At 40.5% G+C, this 16,984-nt stretch overlaps 1 protein-coding gene and 1 non-coding gene across 8 annotated transcripts in view; both read left to right on the top strand.

The window, feature by feature from the left end:
• Nucleotides 1–16,984, top strand: part of Cnot1 (CCR4-NOT transcription complex subunit 1) — an 81,691-nt gene that overhangs the window by 53,096 nt on the left and 11,611 nt on the right. For 4 of the 7 annotated variants that reach the window (XM_036188767.1, XM_036188764.1, XM_036188766.1 and 1 more), the window contains exons 26-41: nt 760–876; nt 1,210–1,320; nt 1,602–1,679; nt 1,862–2,039; nt 3,076–3,206; nt 4,763–5,059; nt 5,723–5,863; nt 5,958–6,062; nt 6,913–7,032; nt 8,809–9,000; nt 9,509–9,651; nt 10,786–10,894; nt 10,985–11,154; nt 11,817–12,069; nt 14,873–15,121; nt 16,498–16,661. In XM_036188767.1, the coding sequence (XP_036044660.1) occupies nt 760–876; nt 1,210–1,320; nt 1,602–1,679; nt 1,862–2,039; nt 3,076–3,206; nt 4,763–5,059; nt 5,723–5,863; nt 5,958–6,062; nt 6,913–7,032; nt 8,809–9,000; nt 9,509–9,651; nt 10,786–10,894; nt 10,985–11,154; nt 11,817–12,069; nt 14,873–15,121; nt 16,498–16,661 (2,558 nt within the window). The remainder of the gene's footprint in view (nt 1–759; nt 877–1,209; nt 1,321–1,601; nt 1,680–1,861; nt 2,040–3,075; nt 3,207–4,762; nt 5,060–5,722; nt 5,864–5,957; nt 6,063–6,912; nt 7,033–8,808; nt 9,001–9,508; nt 9,652–10,785; nt 10,895–10,984; nt 11,155–11,816; nt 12,070–14,872; nt 15,122–16,497; nt 16,662–16,984) is intronic. The other 3 variants (XM_036188769.1, XM_036188770.1, XM_036188768.1) reach the window with 1 other exon arrangement.
• Nucleotides 277–412, top strand: LOC118584933. Its single transcript, XR_004945100.1, has one exon. It is a non-coding gene; the product is annotated as a small nucleolar RNA SNORA46 (small nucleolar RNA).

The raw sequence follows: 16,984 nt of genomic DNA, 5'->3' as shown, positions 1-16,984 counted from the left end.
TGTTCTCAGTTCTCTATTTTGGTTTTTAAGAACTAGGAATAGCCTTACAGAAAACCATTCTGCTGGTCAGGTGTTGGCTCTCTAGATTCCAGACCTATTTGTGAAATAGCCTTGGTTCTGGGATTCTTTGCGGAATAAGGTCAAACTCTTATTATATACTTGTTCCATAAAGTTGACTGTTGCATTTTTAAAGTCATTTATATTTGAATACGAAACTTTTCTAAGAAACAGTGAAACCAGATAGAGCTGAGATCATCCATTGTTGGGTCTGGAAGTAGCACTATATTTAAACCTATGGATGGGAATTTCCCCCATTCTTGGTTACGCTGTAGTGCAAAAAGAATTCCTGGCTCCTTGTTGCACAGCTGACTTGTGCCATTTGGCTGTTGCTTTATGGAGTTACGGAACATAATGTTCAGCTTTTATTATCTTATAGTAAGGATTATTATAATCTTTGGAAGTTCCCATGTATTCTATGGCAAATTTCAATAATAACCATTTGTCTGTCTACTTATTCTGTCGTGCTGGGATTCCAACCCAGGGTCTTGCGTGCGATAGATATATTCCACCTGTTGAGCTCCTTAAAACAAAACGTTTGCGAAAGAACATAGTGAGATAATATCAATGTGATACATGGAATTGATCTTCTTTGGGTACAGCTTACTTTTTTTAGAATGGGTAATGGAATTCTCAAATATGAAATTGAGAATTTCTTTCATAAGCTTTATTCTTATATTTATAAATCCTTAACTATTGTAGGTGCTGCTGACCTCTGATAAAGCTGCGGCCAATTTCTCAGATCGTTCTCTGCTAAAGAACTTGGGACATTGGCTGGGAATGATCACATTAGCTAAAAATAAGCCCATCTTGCACACGGTGAGTTTTCAGATGGATATATACATGTATAAAAGTTGGCTGGAAGGAATGTTTTAATTATCACTGGGCTTTTGCAAGACTTTGACCATGTTAGGATTCTTAATTCTATGTCCAGTGGGCTCTTTTAGGATAGAGAAACGCCAGTGAGGTATGCTTGCTTGCACCCCCTTTTTCCTAGGCAAGGGTCAGATAATGTATTGATTGGATTTTGAGAGATGAGCTTAGTAAGTGAGATAATTTTCCTGAATTTTTTTGTTTTTATTTTCTATTTCTTTCCCTGAGGGTTCTGGAATAGATTCTCAGCTTCTCAAAAGTTTTGTTTTAAAATTCTAGGACTTGGATGTGAAATCTTTGCTGCTAGAGGCTTACGTTAAAGGACAACAAGAGTTGCTTTACGTAGTCCCCTTTGTTGCCAAAGTTCTAGAGTCCAGCATTCGTAGTCTGGTGAGTAAATGTTATTCATGGTGAGTTGTGAGAGACTTAACACAATTCCCAAGAGAGTCTAGCTTTGTTGTTGTGTGCATAGAGCTATTTCAATAGGTTTTCCTTAGTTGATTTTAGATATTTGTAGAGTTAGGTGAAATTATAAGACAGACTGTATCAGCTTTGGTGTTGTTCTGGAATGTATTGTAGGCGTTTTGTCAGGGTCCCATCAATTTAAGTGTTGAAATAATACTAAATAATGGTTTGATTAAGAGCTAGCTTAATACCATACTTTTCTTTAGGTTTTTAGACCACCAAATCCCTGGACAATGGCAATTATGAATGTATTGGCTGAGCTGCACCAGGAACATGACTTAAAGGTAAAATTGTTGCTTCACCCTGGGGAGAGTTTTCTGCCTTAAGATGATTAAACTTTGTATTAAAGACAGACTATTGAACAGGGCAGTGGGCAATTGTACCATTGGGTTGAGGGGTAGTATATATTGTGAAGAAGGCTCAAATTTTCTCTTCAAAATTCTAATCAAATACTGGAATTATTCAGTTAAACTTGAAGTTTGAGATTGAGGTGCTCTGTAAGAACCTTGCATTAGACATCAATGAGCTCAAACCTGGAAACCTGCTGAAAGATAAAGATCGCCTGAAGAACTTGGACGAGCAACTCTCTGCCCCAAAGAAAGACGTCACACAGCCCGAAGAGCTGCCTGCCATGACGACGACAAGTGAGTGCAGAAGCCTGGCCTTGGCCGGACCTTAGACAAGCCACTCAGTGCCCACGTGTGTAAAAGTGAGCGTGACACCTCAGTAACACCCTACCAGATTGTCTGCATCTCTTAACATGATCTTAAGCAAATACGAGACAGTTAATTGTCCTTGCATCATAACCAGGCTAGTTTATCTCTTACAGTATTTGAAGTGTCGAAAGTACTTGAATGGCCCAATAGCCTGCATTATTTCTTAAAATCTAGGGTTTGTCAGATTAGGCACATCTGCTAGGAGAACATTATGTCAAGACGCTCAGGACTGGGTTTAGGGGTGCACATCTGTAATCCCAGCACTTGAAAAGCTAAAGCCAGGAGGACTGTGAGTTTGAGGCCAACTTAAGCTAGATATTTCGTTCTCACCCAGCCTGGGACCCCGACAAGTAAACGTGTGTGTGTGTGTGTGTGTGTGTGTGTGTGTGAGTGTGTGATGTAGTTATGTTAAACCATGAGGTATTGGTAGACTATACCAGCCACCACCCTAAGCCATTTTCTCCCCTTCTCTTGGCATCTGATAAATTCCAACTGAACCTGGTAACGGCTAGGTTAAAGATCAGTGAAGATAGGTACCCATGGCTAGTGTAGATTTACCCTTAAAATGTTTCTGTGTGGCCAGGTGTGGTGGTGCACGCCTTTAATGCCCACCACTTGGGAGAAAGAGGAGGGTGGATCTCTGTGTGTTCGAGGCCAGCCTGTTCTACAGAATGAGTTTTAGGACAGTTGTAACTGTTATATGGAGAAAACTGTCTCAAAAAAAACCGTTTGAACAAACAAAAAGTGTTTCTATGCTATGGAACACTGCCACTGATGGACATTTATATACTTGGCTCATAGTTCATGTAGTAGCAAAATTTCTTTTTCAGGATGGGAAAGATGTGACCTCAGCTGCTCCCTTTTCAAGAGTCTAACCAGTTAGTTGAAGTAGATAAAATCCACTTAATGGCCAACTAATTTTTCCATATATTCAACAAATGTGCTCTTATCTCTTCACACCTAGCAACTTCAACAACACCAGCTACCAGTACTACGTGTACAGCCACAGTTCCACCACAGCCTCAGTACAGCTACCACGACATCAATGTCTATTCTCTTGCAGGCCTGGCACCACACATTACTCTAAACCCTACAGTAAGTAAAACTAATCTTTCCTTTTTTCTTTCTTTGTTGAAAAGATTGATTTATCATGTGTGTGATTGCTTTACCTGTATGTATATATGTGTACCACATGCATGTCATGTGCATCAGCTTTCCTAGAACTGGAGTTGCAGATGATTGTGAGCTACCAAATTGGTTCTGTGAATCAAACCCTGGTCCTCCCTCCCCAAGACCAGCAAGTGCCTAACCACTGGGCCTTTGTTTGCTGTTTACCATCTTTCCCCTGTGAGGTGTTTTTTGTTTGTTTGGTTTTTGCCCCCCTTCCCTTCCCTTCCCTTCTCTTCCCTTCCCTTCCCTTCTCTTCTCTTTCTCCTCTCTTTCCCCTGCCTTCCCCTCCCCTCCTCCTTCAAATGTCTTTAATCCCAGCACTCAGGAGGCACAGGCAGGCTGACCTCTGGGAGTTGGCCAGCTTGGTTTACACAGTGAGTTCTAAGACAGCTTGGTCCACACAAATCCTATATGTGTGTTTTGAGAGATCTATAGTGCATATAGTACAAGTAGGATCCCCTTGCTTGTAAAAATAGTTTTTCAGTGGTTGGAATTCCTATTTGTTGTTCTTACCCTACTCCCCAGTGATTTAATTATACCAGCAATAAAATCATGATTTTGATAATCCATACATAGGTCAAAAGATTGTTCTTAATGTATGCTGTAGTAGCTTTTCTTTGTTTGATTATCATGTTACTTTGGCCTGGTATTAAACCATTTCTTTTGGCAGACTGCAGTTTGTATATTAGAATTTCTAAGCCAGAGTCTTTCACATTTATTTTTATTTGATGTGTAAGTGTTTTGTCTGCATATGTTCTGTGCACGTCACATGTGCCTGAGCCCCAGAAAGTGACACCAGATCCCCTGGAATTGGAATTACAGGCCATTCTAAAGCTGCCACGGGGGTGATGGTGACCAAATTCTGGGGCCTATGCAAGAGAAGCAAGTGCTTTTGACCAATGAGCCGTCTTCTAGTCCCTGAGAAATATTGGTTTTTTGTTTGTTTGGTTTTTGGTTGGAGACAGTTTTTCTCTGAATAGCCCTGGCTGGAATTTGCTTTGTAGACCAGGCTGGCCTCAGACTCACAGAGATTTGCCTGCCTCTGCCTCCTGAGTGCTGGGATTGAAGACATGAGCCACCAACAGTTGGCAGGGAATTGTCTTTTTAACAATTAATCTAGCCATAATTTTAAATTAGAAAGTCAGCTGGGCGTTGGTGGCTCACGCCTGTACAGAGAAACCCTGTCTCGAAAAACAACAACAACAACAACTAAAAAAAAGAAAGTCTTGTGTCTATAAGTAATAGGTGTTTAAAGAACAGCTTGCCTGTTAATTGAAGGGAATTTAAAAGAAAAAGAAAAAAAAAAAAAACAACGAATTACAGGTTATACTGACACACATACAATCCTTTTCCTGAGGTTTTGTGAACTCTATAGTTTGTATAGTATAGCGTTGAGAGAATACGAGTCACTATCTGGGTGTCTTATTTTCTTATTTCTATAATAAGCTGATGGCATGGTTTGTGCCTCTCTCTCCTTTCAGATCCCTTTGTTTCAGGCTCACCCACAGTTGAAGCAGTGTGTGAGGCAAGCAATTGAACGGGCTGTCCAGGAGCTGGTCCATCCTGTGGTAGATCGGTCAATTAAGATTGCCATGACTACTTGTGAACAGATAGTCCGAAAGGACTTTGCCCTGGATTCTGAAGAATCTAGAATGCGAATAGCAGCTCATCACATGATGCGGAACTTGACAGCTGGCATGGCTATGATTACTTGCAGGGAGCCTTTACTGATGAGCATATCTACCAACCTAAAAAACAGTTTTGCCTCAGCCCTTCGTGTAAGTTGATTATTTTGTGCACTATAAAATTCATTACTTGTCTGCCAGAGTTTGTTTTTGCCTGTGGCATTGACTGTTACTATTTTATCCTAAAATAACCAATTTTTTCCTTTTTAAATGTCTTCCTCTTCCCCTCTTGGTAGGATCCATAGCTTTTTCATGTTAGGCATGCTTTAGCACTGAAGTACACTTCAGTTCCTGGTCTTTAGATTACAAGCTGTGTTAAGCCAGGGATCACATTTGCCTTTTTTTGTACATAGTTGTGTGCTCAGCAGTGTTTAGCCGCTATCAGTATCAAGTATTTTATTAAAGAAAGGAAGATTCTTTGGACAAGGTCATGATCACATACAGCCTTGACTGTCATGAAGTTTATATATAGAGAGACCAGCCTTGACTTTAAAGTTACTTTGTATATGTAGTCACCATACAGTGTCTCTTCAAGTTACTCTTTCAAGTCTCAGGTATCAGATTTGGAATTTTTATTTATTGTTACAATATTGTTTAGTGTGTTAACCACAAATTGATAAAATGCTTGAAAATATTTTTATCTCACAAGTGAATGAATTACCTATATTTGTAGGTATTGTCTGATATATAAGTAGTACCAGAACTTGCAGTACATTTTAAGATTACTTTTTTTCTTTTGTTTTGTGTTCTCAATAGACTGCATCTCCACAACAAAGGGAAATGATGGATCAGGCTGCTGCTCAGTTAGCTCAGGACAATTGTGAATTAGCTTGTTGTTTTATTCAGAAGACTGCAGTGGAGAAAGCTGGCCCGGAGATGGACAAGAGATTGGCAACTGTAAGTGTTTAGCATCTATCTTTAAAGTTGTGGTTTCTTTCAATTTGAGGATGTGTCTCATAACAAGAACCTCAGTGACTTTTTTTATTTGTAGGAATTTGAGCTGAGAAAGCATGCTCGGCAAGAGGGACGAAGATACTGTGATCCTGTTGTATTAACATACCAAGCGGAACGGATGCCAGAGCAGATCAGGCTGAAAGTGAGAATTGAGGCTCTTGTTTCCTTGTTTCACTTTTGCTTCTTCCTCTGTGTCTCTGTTGCATGAATGCCTCACCAGGACTAGGGGGTGTGTCTAAATACTGCTTCTGAAGAAAGCATCTCTAGTAGCATTTCACTTTAAAATTTCCTGGTGCGGGGATGGAACTTCTTCCCATCCCCAGAGTTGCTCAGTGTTGGTATAAAAAGTTCATGTACGTCTTAGCTTTTGTTTCCCAACATGAGCTTGGTTTTTCACATTTTCTGGTATTAATCCTTTTATTGATAGTTCCTTTTTGGTCCCAACATGATGATGAGGGTCTGATATAGCATCAAGGGAAAATTGCATGGCACAGTCCCACCTGAGGGATTTCTTAGTGATTATTGTTGAGATGGGGCTTCCATCTACAGCCCAGACCGTTTCAAAATTGTAGCATCTGATCTCTTCTTCCCAAGTACTGGGATTGCTGGCGTGCCAACACGTGTTGCTCTGTGAAAAAATTGCTGATGACTTTAAGTGACGATGACTCTACCAGGAAAGTGGGGAAACGGCTTCTGTGGCCTATGGGCATGTGTGCTGGCATATGTTATAGTAATGGTTCTCTCAAACTCCTGATGCAAACTTCCTACTTTCAAAAACTAACTTTCAGCTGGGCTTGGTGGCACATGCCTTTAATCCTAGCAGAGGTAGGAGGAGCTCTTGGTTGGAGGCCAGCCTGCCTGGTCTACATAGTGAATTCTAGTACTATAGAGAGAGACCTGTCTCAACTTTCTCCAATACAAAATAAAAAGTAAAAATAAGTGTCTTTTGATTGTGGAGTGGATTCTACCAAAAAAGGCTTTCTTCTCCTAAGGTTGGTGGTGTGGACCCAAAGCAGCTAGCCGTTTATGAAGAGTTTGCACGAAATGTGCCTGGCTTCTTACCTACAAATGACTTAAGTCAGCCTACAGGATTTTTAGCTCAGCCCATGAAGGTAAATACTTCACTTGGATTAAATTAAGTGTTTATAGTATGAAACATAATTTTAAAATGCATCATTTTCTGCTTGGGAGCTTGTTACTGGGTATAGGGGGATGGAAGCAATTGAGTTGTAGATGATCTTTGTTAAGTCAGCATGGCATATAGGCATTAGCTTAACTGTTACTATTTAGCTCAGAATATCTTAACTCTTGATTTCCTTTGTAATTTTTTTGTCTGTTTTATACTTAATTACATTTGAAGGGAGAGTTTCTAAAATTGTGCAAGAGATTTAACAGAAGTTGAAAATACCAGGAAAATATTTTCCCCCTTGAGCAGTTGTGACCTTTGCCTTCTTTGTTTCTGTTAGTTTTCTTTTCTCTTTTAGAAAGAATGATATAAAGTGCCTGTACTGAGTATGTTTTCTGAACGTTCTCTTTTTTAAAATAATTGAAAATGTACTCATTATTTATTTCATGTATGTGAATAATTGGAGCATATTCACCTCTATTGTGCCCCCATTTATCTTCCTCTGTTTCCTCTGGAGCTGAATTTCCTCCCAGTCTCCCCACTTTTCATACCTCTTTTCTATTTATTTATTTTAAATAACCTGCTGATGGCTCAGTGGTGTAATAAGGCATTTGCCAACAAACTTGAAAACCTGCATTTTCCTCAGGAAGGAGAAAGCAGATTCCCATGAATTAGTTTCTGACCTCCACATACATCCACACTCTGACAAAAAACAGTAAATGACCCACTTAATTTAAGAAGGGAGGCTTGTATATTTGCATGGGTATGGGGTAGGGTTTTTACTGGATCAGGCAATATCAACTACACCCTATTTAAGAACAACTGTTCCCTCTCCCCAGAGCCATTAAGTAGGGGAGGGGCCTCATGTACTTCTCTCCCATTTGTGGTGCAGTAATGTTGATGAGCTCCGTCTTGTGCCTGTGACCTGAGCCTCTGTGACTTCCTTATCATACCCAAAAGACTTTTGTAGCACACTTGTTAAAAATCTGCCTCTTAAACTCTTGTACCCATTTAAATCTTCCCTGAGCCTTGGAGGAAGTGTGCTTCCATGACCACTCCTGCTTTCCCTCCCTTAACAGAACCCCGGGATTACAGACATATGCTACTGCACCCATCATTACAGGCTTCTAGAGGTTTGAACTCAGGTCTTCATGGTTGCATGGCAGGCTCTGATCCACTAAGCTATCTTTTCCAGGCCAGTAGTATGTTTTTAATAGGAAAAGCACATAGCTGGGCATGGTGGTGCGTGCATGCCTTTAATCTCAGTGCTCTTGAGGCAGAGGTAGGCCAATCTCTGAGTTAGAGCCTGTCTGGTATATAAAGTGAGTTCAGGACAGCCAGGGTCACACAGGAAAACCCTGTTTGAAAGATGAAAAAAAGAAAAAAAAACAGTGATGCTGTATTTTTACTCTGTCCAGTCATGCTTTATAACTCGGAAGACTTTGAAGTTGCAAAACGCTTGCTGGATGACACACATGCTGTGATCAGTCCTTTGCATTATTGATATTGTATCCTCTGGTCACTTAATTATGTTGATGCTATCTATGCTTTGCACTGTGAAACACCTCTGCTCCAGCCTTCCTTGCGTTACGCCACTTAGCATACAAAGACTGAATAGATCAGGAAGGGGCTTGTATACTTGAATGAAAAACATAAGCTGGAGAAATATGCCAAGGACTGACTTGTATTTCATTGGTAAATTGTGTCAGTGAACAGCCTTAAAATGTTTGCTTATCTCTGGTTATTTCTTTTTCTAAAACAGCAAGCTTGGGCAACAGATGATGTAGCTCAGATTTATGATAAGTGTATTACAGAGCTGGAGCAGCACCTACATGCCATTCCACCAACTTTGGCCATGAACCCTCAAGCCCAAGCTCTACGAAGTCTTTTGGAGGTTGTAGTGTTGTCTCGGAATTCTCGAGACGCGATAGCTGCTCTTGGATTGCTGCAGAAGGTTTGTGTTAAGCTATTGCTTGTAGAAGGAAGTAGGTTTATAGAGTTTGATCTGTACCTAAATCTAAATTCTTGGAATTGAGTTAAAATATATATATATAAACCAAGTTTGTTGACACTCCTCAGCGCTGTAGGATGTAGTTATGGCAGTTAGAAGTGACTAGGTGAGACCTCTTTGCCATATGGTAATATTTTCTTGGAAGTATGATGAATGGAAAAACTATAAGAAGACATACCTTTTGATTTTAAGTAAATTGATAGAAGTGTTTGGGGAATGGGCATGTTAGATTAGGAAGACTATAAATAATTAGGAAGACAAACTTTTGACTGCCTAGAGACTTAAGACAGCAAATAATAATGATTAAGTTTAAACTAGGTGGAAGTTCAGAGTGGAGATAAGAATTTTGAAGCTTTAGAAATTATGTAATTGTTTGTGTTTGATTTCCAGGTTGCATAGTTAATCAAGTCCTGTATTTTCCATGGTTGTGAATACTTTCTTCTGTTCATAGGCTGTAGAGGGTTTATTAGATGCCACAAGTGGTGCTGATGCTGACCTATTGCTGCGATACAGGGAATGCCACCTCTTGGTACTAAAAGCTTTGCAGGATGGCAGGGCATACGGATCACCATGGTGCAACAAACAGATCACAAGGTGGGTAACCTTAGAAAACTAATCATTACTGGGCTAATTTTATCATTATTTTAGGTTTTTAATTTTATGTACATCAGTGTTTTGCTTGCATGCATTATGCATAGCTTGCTTGCATGTATACTACTATGTGTGTGCCTGGTGCCTGCAGAGGACACCAGAGCCCCTGAAATTGGCATGAAGGATGATTTGTGAGCCACCGTGTGGGTGTTGGAAAATTGAACCTGGGTCTTTTGCAAGAACAAAAAGTATTCTAAACAACTGAGCCATCTCTAAGCCCCATGGACTGGCTTTTGATATACATTGCCTATTTATTTCTAGATGTTTTTCTTTTGCCTACAAGATAAATGGGGCTTTCAATCTCTTGATTCTAAGGGGTAAGAATTGTTGAGTAGTTCCAGTACGTGCCTTTGAGGAATGCATTTTAGGTCATCTGTTTTCATTTCACAGTTAGTATCATTCATGGTAAATATTTTAGTGCCTTGATTGAAATCCCTCCTACTTCCCAAAATTTGAAAGTAAAGCCTGGGCTGTCTTTTTGTTTGTTGTTTTTCGAGTCAGGGTTTCTCTGTGTAGTTTTGGTGCCTGCCTTGGATCTCACTCTGTGGACCAGTCTGGCCTCTAACTCACAGAGATTCAACTGGCTCTGCCTCCTGAATGCTGGGATAAGAGCCTGTGCCACCGCTGCCTGGCTTGCTTTGGCTGTCTTAACATTAAGACTTAATTGCATTGCTGGAGCTGTTTGCTGAGTACCTCATAAGTGCTAAGCCTAGGTTGTACTTCAATATCTCTAGCCTGCTTATTCTTTTAGTTGGTTAGTTGGTTAGTTGATTGTTGGGTGTTTGTTTGTTTTTTTGGTTTTTCGAGATAGCGTTTCTCTGTGTAGCTTTGTGCCTTTCCTGGATCTTGCTCAGTAGCCCAGGCTGGCCTTGAACTCACAAAGATCTGCCTGTCTCTGCCTCTCGAGTGCTGGGATTTAAGGCATGCGCCACCATCGCCCAGCGGTGTTGTTCTGTGTGTGTGTGTGTGTGTGTGTGTGTGTGTGTGTGTGTGTGTGTTGCACTTGTCGCTTAAGACATCTTTGTGTAGAACACATTGCCAGTATAGTTAGTATGGGTAAATACTGTCTTTTTCTAGGTGCCTAATTGAATGTCGAGATGAATATAAATATAATGTAGAAGCCGTGGAGTTGTTAATTCGAAATCATTTGGTTAACATGCAGCAGTATGATCTTCATCTTGCTCAGGTATGGAAGAAATTTAATTTGAGTGGACTAAAGGATTTAGGGAGTGTTTTTATTTTAATTGTTATCTCTCTCAAACTTCTGTGTTGCCAGTCAATGGAGAATGGCTTAAACTACATGGCCGTGGCATTTGCTATGCAATTGGTAAAAATTCTGCTGGTGGATGAAAGGAGTGTTGCCCATATTACTGAGGCAGATCTATTCCATACCATTGAAACCCTCATGAGGATTAATGCTCATTCCAGAGGCAATGCTCCAGAAGGGTAAGAATGAAATGCTTTGCTTTCCTCGTGCACTCAGCAGTCTCTAAGAGCTTTAGAAATTAGTGTACACACTAACATTATTTTGTGACTGTTTCACCTAAAACATAATTTTAATTAGGCCTAATATTAGGCTTAATCACCTCTGCCTTCTTGATAACAGAGCTATGTATACAGTGACTGATTAGTGGGCACATGGAGATCAATTTCAGTCAGTGAAATGCTTGCAGGAAGATCTAAGTCCCATCCCTAGCAAACTCCCACCCTTAAAGCAAAGTGTATTGATATACACTTGGAATGCTGGGCTAGACATACAGGTGGTATAGTCTGATCAGCAAGTCCAGGTCCCAGTGAGAAACTTTCTCAAAAAACAGCATGGACAAATCCTTCAGCAATAATAACCGAAGGTTATCCCCCAGCCTCCACAGGATGTGCACATGCATTCACGTGTACATGCAGGATTGTACACGACACCAAGCAGAGTGTAGCTGTGCACGCTGGTACGGTCAGCACTGGGGAGGCAGAGACAGGCAGGTCTTAGGACTCATTGACCAGCCAGTGTAGCATACCTGAGTTTCACAAGTTCTGATAAATGGTCCAGTTGTGTATCTATAAAATAAGGAACAGTGGGTTAACTGATTTTCAATCTGAATTTATCATACTAGATTACCCCAGCTGATGGAAGTAGTGCGATCCAACTATGAAGCAATGATTGATCGTGCTCATGGAGGCCCTAACTTTATGATGCATTCTGGGATCTCTCAAGCCTCAGAATATGACGACCCTCCAGGCCTGAGGGAGAAGGCAGAGTATCTTCTGAGGGAATGGGTGAATCTATACCATTCAGCAGCAGCTGGCCGTGACAGTACCAAAGCTTTCTCTGCGTTTGTTGGACAGGTAGAGCTTTTGGAAAGAAAGGTGCTTTTTATTCAACATAAGTAGGGTGTGATAACTCCAATATTAAGTTCAGTATTGTATACCTGTGGTCAGAATTATCTTCATACCCATGCAAACAAAAATATCACCTTCGTGCTCTGTTAAATTAATATGGCCTATGTGTATTTCCTCACTATTGGTAATAGCTACTGTAAATACAGTATTCCTACTCTTTAGTCCTATTTATCCTATTTGAGTTGTCATAGCTACAATGTGTAGTGGGTTGGAAAATGAATAATGAGCCACAAAATATTATTTTACTAATAGTCACCAGTAATGGATTTTGAGCCAATACATTAAAATTTTAGAGTATCGTGTGTCTGTGTCTCTGTGTGTGTGTGTGTGTGTGTGTGTGTGTGTGTGTGTGTGTGTGTGTGTGTGTGTGTCTCTCTCTCTCTCTCTCTCTCTCTCTCTCTCTCTCTCTCTCTGGGTGTGGGTGTGGTTTTATGAGACAAGAGTTTCTGTGTGTAACCTTGGCTGTCCTGGAACTCACTCTGTAGAGCAGGATAGCTTTGAACTCACAGAGATCCCCCTGCTTCTGCCTCCCAAGTGCTGGGATTAAAGGCCTGTGCCACCACACCCAGCTAGCACATTTTAAAAACAAGATACAACAAATCGCTATTTAGTGGTAGAATATTTTTATTGTGTTTTTTCTAGTGTATCTATTTATTGAATCTGATGCAGATTGAAGTTTGAAAGTGGAAATTGAGCTGCTTTCTAAAAATCAGGCTTACCAAGTATCTTAATAAGAGACCGACACCATGACTAAAGCAACTCTTAGAAAAGAAAGCACTGAATTGGGAGCTTGCTTACAGTTTTCAGAGGTTGAAGTATGGTGACATGCATGGCACTGGTGGGGCAGTAGCTGAGAAGGACATCCTGGGCCTGGCATAGACTTTTGAAACTGGAGCAGCAGTGCCATCCTGCAATACTGCCCCCCCCCCCAAAAAAAAAAAAAGAAAGAAAAAAGAGCCCACCCCTAGTGATATACCTCCTCCAACAAGGCCACACCTACTCCAAGGCCAAACCTCTAATCCTTCTCAAATACTACCACTCCTTGGTGACTAAGCACCCATATGTATGAGTCCATGGCAAATTAAGTGGTTTCGGTGGGCTGGAGAGATGACTGGGCAGTTCAGAGCACATAGTTTGTACTGTTCTTGCAGAGGACTGAAGTTTAGTTCCCTGTGCAGCTAAGTCCAGCTCCAGGGACACTTCACATCTCTGGTCTTGGCAGACATCTGCACTCATGTGCGCACATCTGCACCGTTGAACACAAGTGCGCACTAACAAGCATGCGTGAGCACTCAACACATAATAAAAGTAAATATTAAGAAAAATAAACAGTTTACAGAATAAACTGGAAAAAATAGTCAGGGTGCATTTTGTATCCTGTTTTTGTTCATTACTGACTGTTCTCAGTGATGTGGGAACAAAGAGGAGGAATTAGTGTCCTAGAACTTGTCAGGAACAGTCCTTTCTTGAACTGGCCTTAGAATTTCTTTAATAAAACCATACAATATTGTTCAGTAAACTATATACTTGACTATTTTTTTCGTTTCCTCAAATTGAAACCAAAAGTTGGTTGTTTTGCCAAAGAAAGATTAATTCTGTTTTTAAATACCTGACAATTAAATGAACTTGTTGAGAATTGAATTCACTTTTCAGCATGAATGATACTAGTAAACTATGTCACGTAAATTTCTTCGCTAAAAGAATCCAGGAAATTATAAAACATAGGTCCATTGAAAAGCTATCATCTTATATTTATAGTTTGATTTCTCATTCCATTGGAAGAAATTCAAATGTGTGGGAGTTTGTGGATTGTTGTGTCGTGGTTATGGATGTGGTTCCTGTCTAGCTTCTCGTTTGCTTTCACCTGTTCTCTTGGGGAGATGCTGCGGGAGACCTTCCGGGAAATTTCTTTTTACTTGTTGTGTTTGTCCTGCGCATGTTCTTTGTTCCACTGCAAAGTTTTCACATTTCAGTGTGGAATAAGATCCTTGTGCTGGCCTTCTGTCTTGGCTTGGGGCATTGTTTTCATAATTCAGCCTGTTTAGCTGTTCTGTTGTTTATCAAGATACTTGAACAGTTTTAAGAGTTCCAAGAAGAGCTTATGGGACACTCCTGGTCCCCATTGTGTCTTAGAATGTTAATCTTAGATTAAGTGCTCACCCAATAGTTCTGCTGCTTTTAATGTTACTTCCCCTGTTGCTTTTTCTTTTTTAAATTTTATTTTTTTATTTATTTCATAATTTTTTGAGACAGTGTTGGTATTTAGCCCTGCTTGACCTGGAACTCGCCTTTTCCAGTAATTATAACAGTATAAAAGATTATTTCATTTAAAAAACAAAATTTTGAGTATTTATTCAATAAATGATTTCTCTGCAAATGGCTGGAGTTTCAAAAGCTTTGCCACTGGTTAAAAAAGAGGAGTGTATCTGAGAAGTGTTAATTATGTGAAGTTAAATGTACAAGCAACTGAGGCTCCCTGGGAGAACAATATATTAGCACCTTGAGAGTCTCTAAAAGTTTTCCAGATTATTTGTAGATACCCTCCTTTTCAAACTTAATGGTACTCTTTGTTCAGTCTTCTCCATGAATTAAAACTGGGAGGAACTCTGCCATGGCTCCTTATTAGTAGGGAGTCATTTTTCTGATGGCATCCTTTCACAGAGTGAGAATCAGAAATGGAAATAAGCTAGAGTGTGGCTGTTTGAGAGCTGACGTGTAAAGTTGATTTTGAGTGTGGACTCACCATGATGGTTGGTTGTTCCCACTGCAGATGCACCAACAAGGAATACTTAAGACTGATGACCTCATAACAAGGTTTTTTCGTCTTTGCACTGAAATGTGTGTTGAAATCAGTTACCGTGCTCAAGCGGAGCAGCAGCACAATCCTGCTGCCAATCCCACCATGATCCGAGCCAAGTGCTATCACAACCTTGATGCCTTTGTCCGCCTCATTGCACTGTTGGTGAAGCACTCTGGGGAGGCCACCAACACTGTCACAAAGATCAATCTGCTGAATAAGGTCTGGAGTCCTTTCTTGACCCTTAGATTTTTGTGTTCGTTTTTTCTGCTCCATTGCATTGTGTGTCCTGTCCCGTCCCCCCCCCACACACAAATACCACACACACTTTGTTGTTTGAGACAGGGTCTCACTGTGTAGCCCTGGCTGGCTGTCATTATGTAGACAAGGCTGGCCTCAAACCTCAGTCTGCCTGCTTCTGCCTTTCAAGTGTTGTGATTAAGGGGCATGCATCATCACACCCAGCCCCCAAAACCTTTTATAGTAGCTTTTTTTCCATCCAAAAATGCAATATGAAATAGTATCCACCATAGTTAAGAGAAAATAGTGTTTAACAAAATTAAAAAAGAGAATCATAATAGATTTTGGTGTGTTAGTGTTTTGATGATGGTGATCCCGTCAGGAGCTAGCAGGTAGGTGGTGTCTTTCTACCCCCAATTGTGTCTGGATGGCTAGACCAGTGCCAGGAGTGACATTTATTACTGACCTGATTTGTACAGTGGGATTCTTGAAAAGTTGAATATTAAGCTAGTGCAAGAATGTGTAAACCTTGACCGTAGATGTTGCTCTTGGAGAAATACAAGTAGGTCCTTACTACCCCCCACTGATCAGTGTGCAGGCTGAGTGGAATGCAGACCTACTTCATTTTCCCCTTGTTGACATCAAGTCACATTAGAAGATTTAACATTGTTGGATTTCAATATGATGAAATGGGAGAGACATCCAGGTTTCTATAGCTTTAGAAAAATCAGTGGCATTTGTGGAGAATATAGAAGTTTGGTTCAATGATAATCAAATTCAAAGAAAATAGAGTCAAACAAATGTCCCTTTGAGTGCCAGCATAGAAATGTGTGTTCAAGTGGCATGTGTCTTTTCCTTCATTGTTGATACAGTGCAGGGTAATCCTATTTTTTGGTGCAGTCTTACAGGTATTTGGAAGATTGAATGAGGCAGGAACATCATAGAATGAGGCTTGCAAGTTCAAAGCCTGCTTTTGGGCATCTTAGTGAGACCTTGTTGCAAAAGTAAAGAAAAGCCTGAAGACAGCACTCAAGCGGTAGAGTACTTACCTAGTGTTTGTGAGGGCCTAAGTTCAATTAAAGAATACAAGGTAAAAGAATCATGGTTTAGCTGGGTGGTGGTGGCGGCACCCACCTTTAATCCTATCACTTGGGAGGCAGAGGCAGGCAGATTTTTGTGAGTTTGAGGGCAGCTTGGTCTACACAGTGAATTCCAAGACAGCCAGGAACACCCACACACAGAAACCCTGTCTTGAAAAACCAACCTAAATAAGTAAGTAAAATTAAAAATCACAAATTGAAAGCACCAGGTGCTTTATCTGTGTGACTGATGAGCTGTAATCTGTGTATTCTGTCTAGGTTCTCGGTATAGTAGTGGGAGTTCTCCTACAGGATCATGATGTGCGGCAGAGTGAATTTCAGCAGCTTCCCTACCATAGGATTTTTATTATGCTGCTGTTGGAGCTCAATGCACCTGAGCATGTGTTGGAAACCATTAATTTCCAGACTCTTACAGCTTTCTGGTGAGTGGTGGCTTAGTAGAGATTTCCACTTATTGTTGTTTGACACAGGGTCTTAGAGCTCAGATTGACCTCCACAGTTCCTATGCTGCTCAGGCTGGAATTACAGGCATGTGCCCCCACACTCAACTTGAGTGTTGGTCTTTGTTTTTGATGGTGGTTCTCACTAGGTACCACAGGCTGTGTGCCCTGTGCCTTGCTAAGATTTAAGGACTATTGGTTTAGTTTAGTGAAAATCAGGGAGAACATTGGTATGTTTGGGAACAAGTTAGTTGGTTTTTTTTTGTAAATTAACTTGCATGTTGTCTACATTCATGTGTTGTTTA

The sequence above is a fragment of the Onychomys torridus genome, chromosome 5, assembly GCF_903995425.1.
Source record: "Onychomys torridus chromosome 5, mOncTor1.1, whole genome shotgun sequence".
In the NCBI taxonomy this organism is placed as follows: domain Eukaryota; kingdom Metazoa; phylum Chordata; class Mammalia; order Rodentia; family Cricetidae; genus Onychomys; species Onychomys torridus.
Note: the sequence above shows the minus strand (reverse complement) of the source record. Positions and strands in the feature narration are given on the sequence as shown.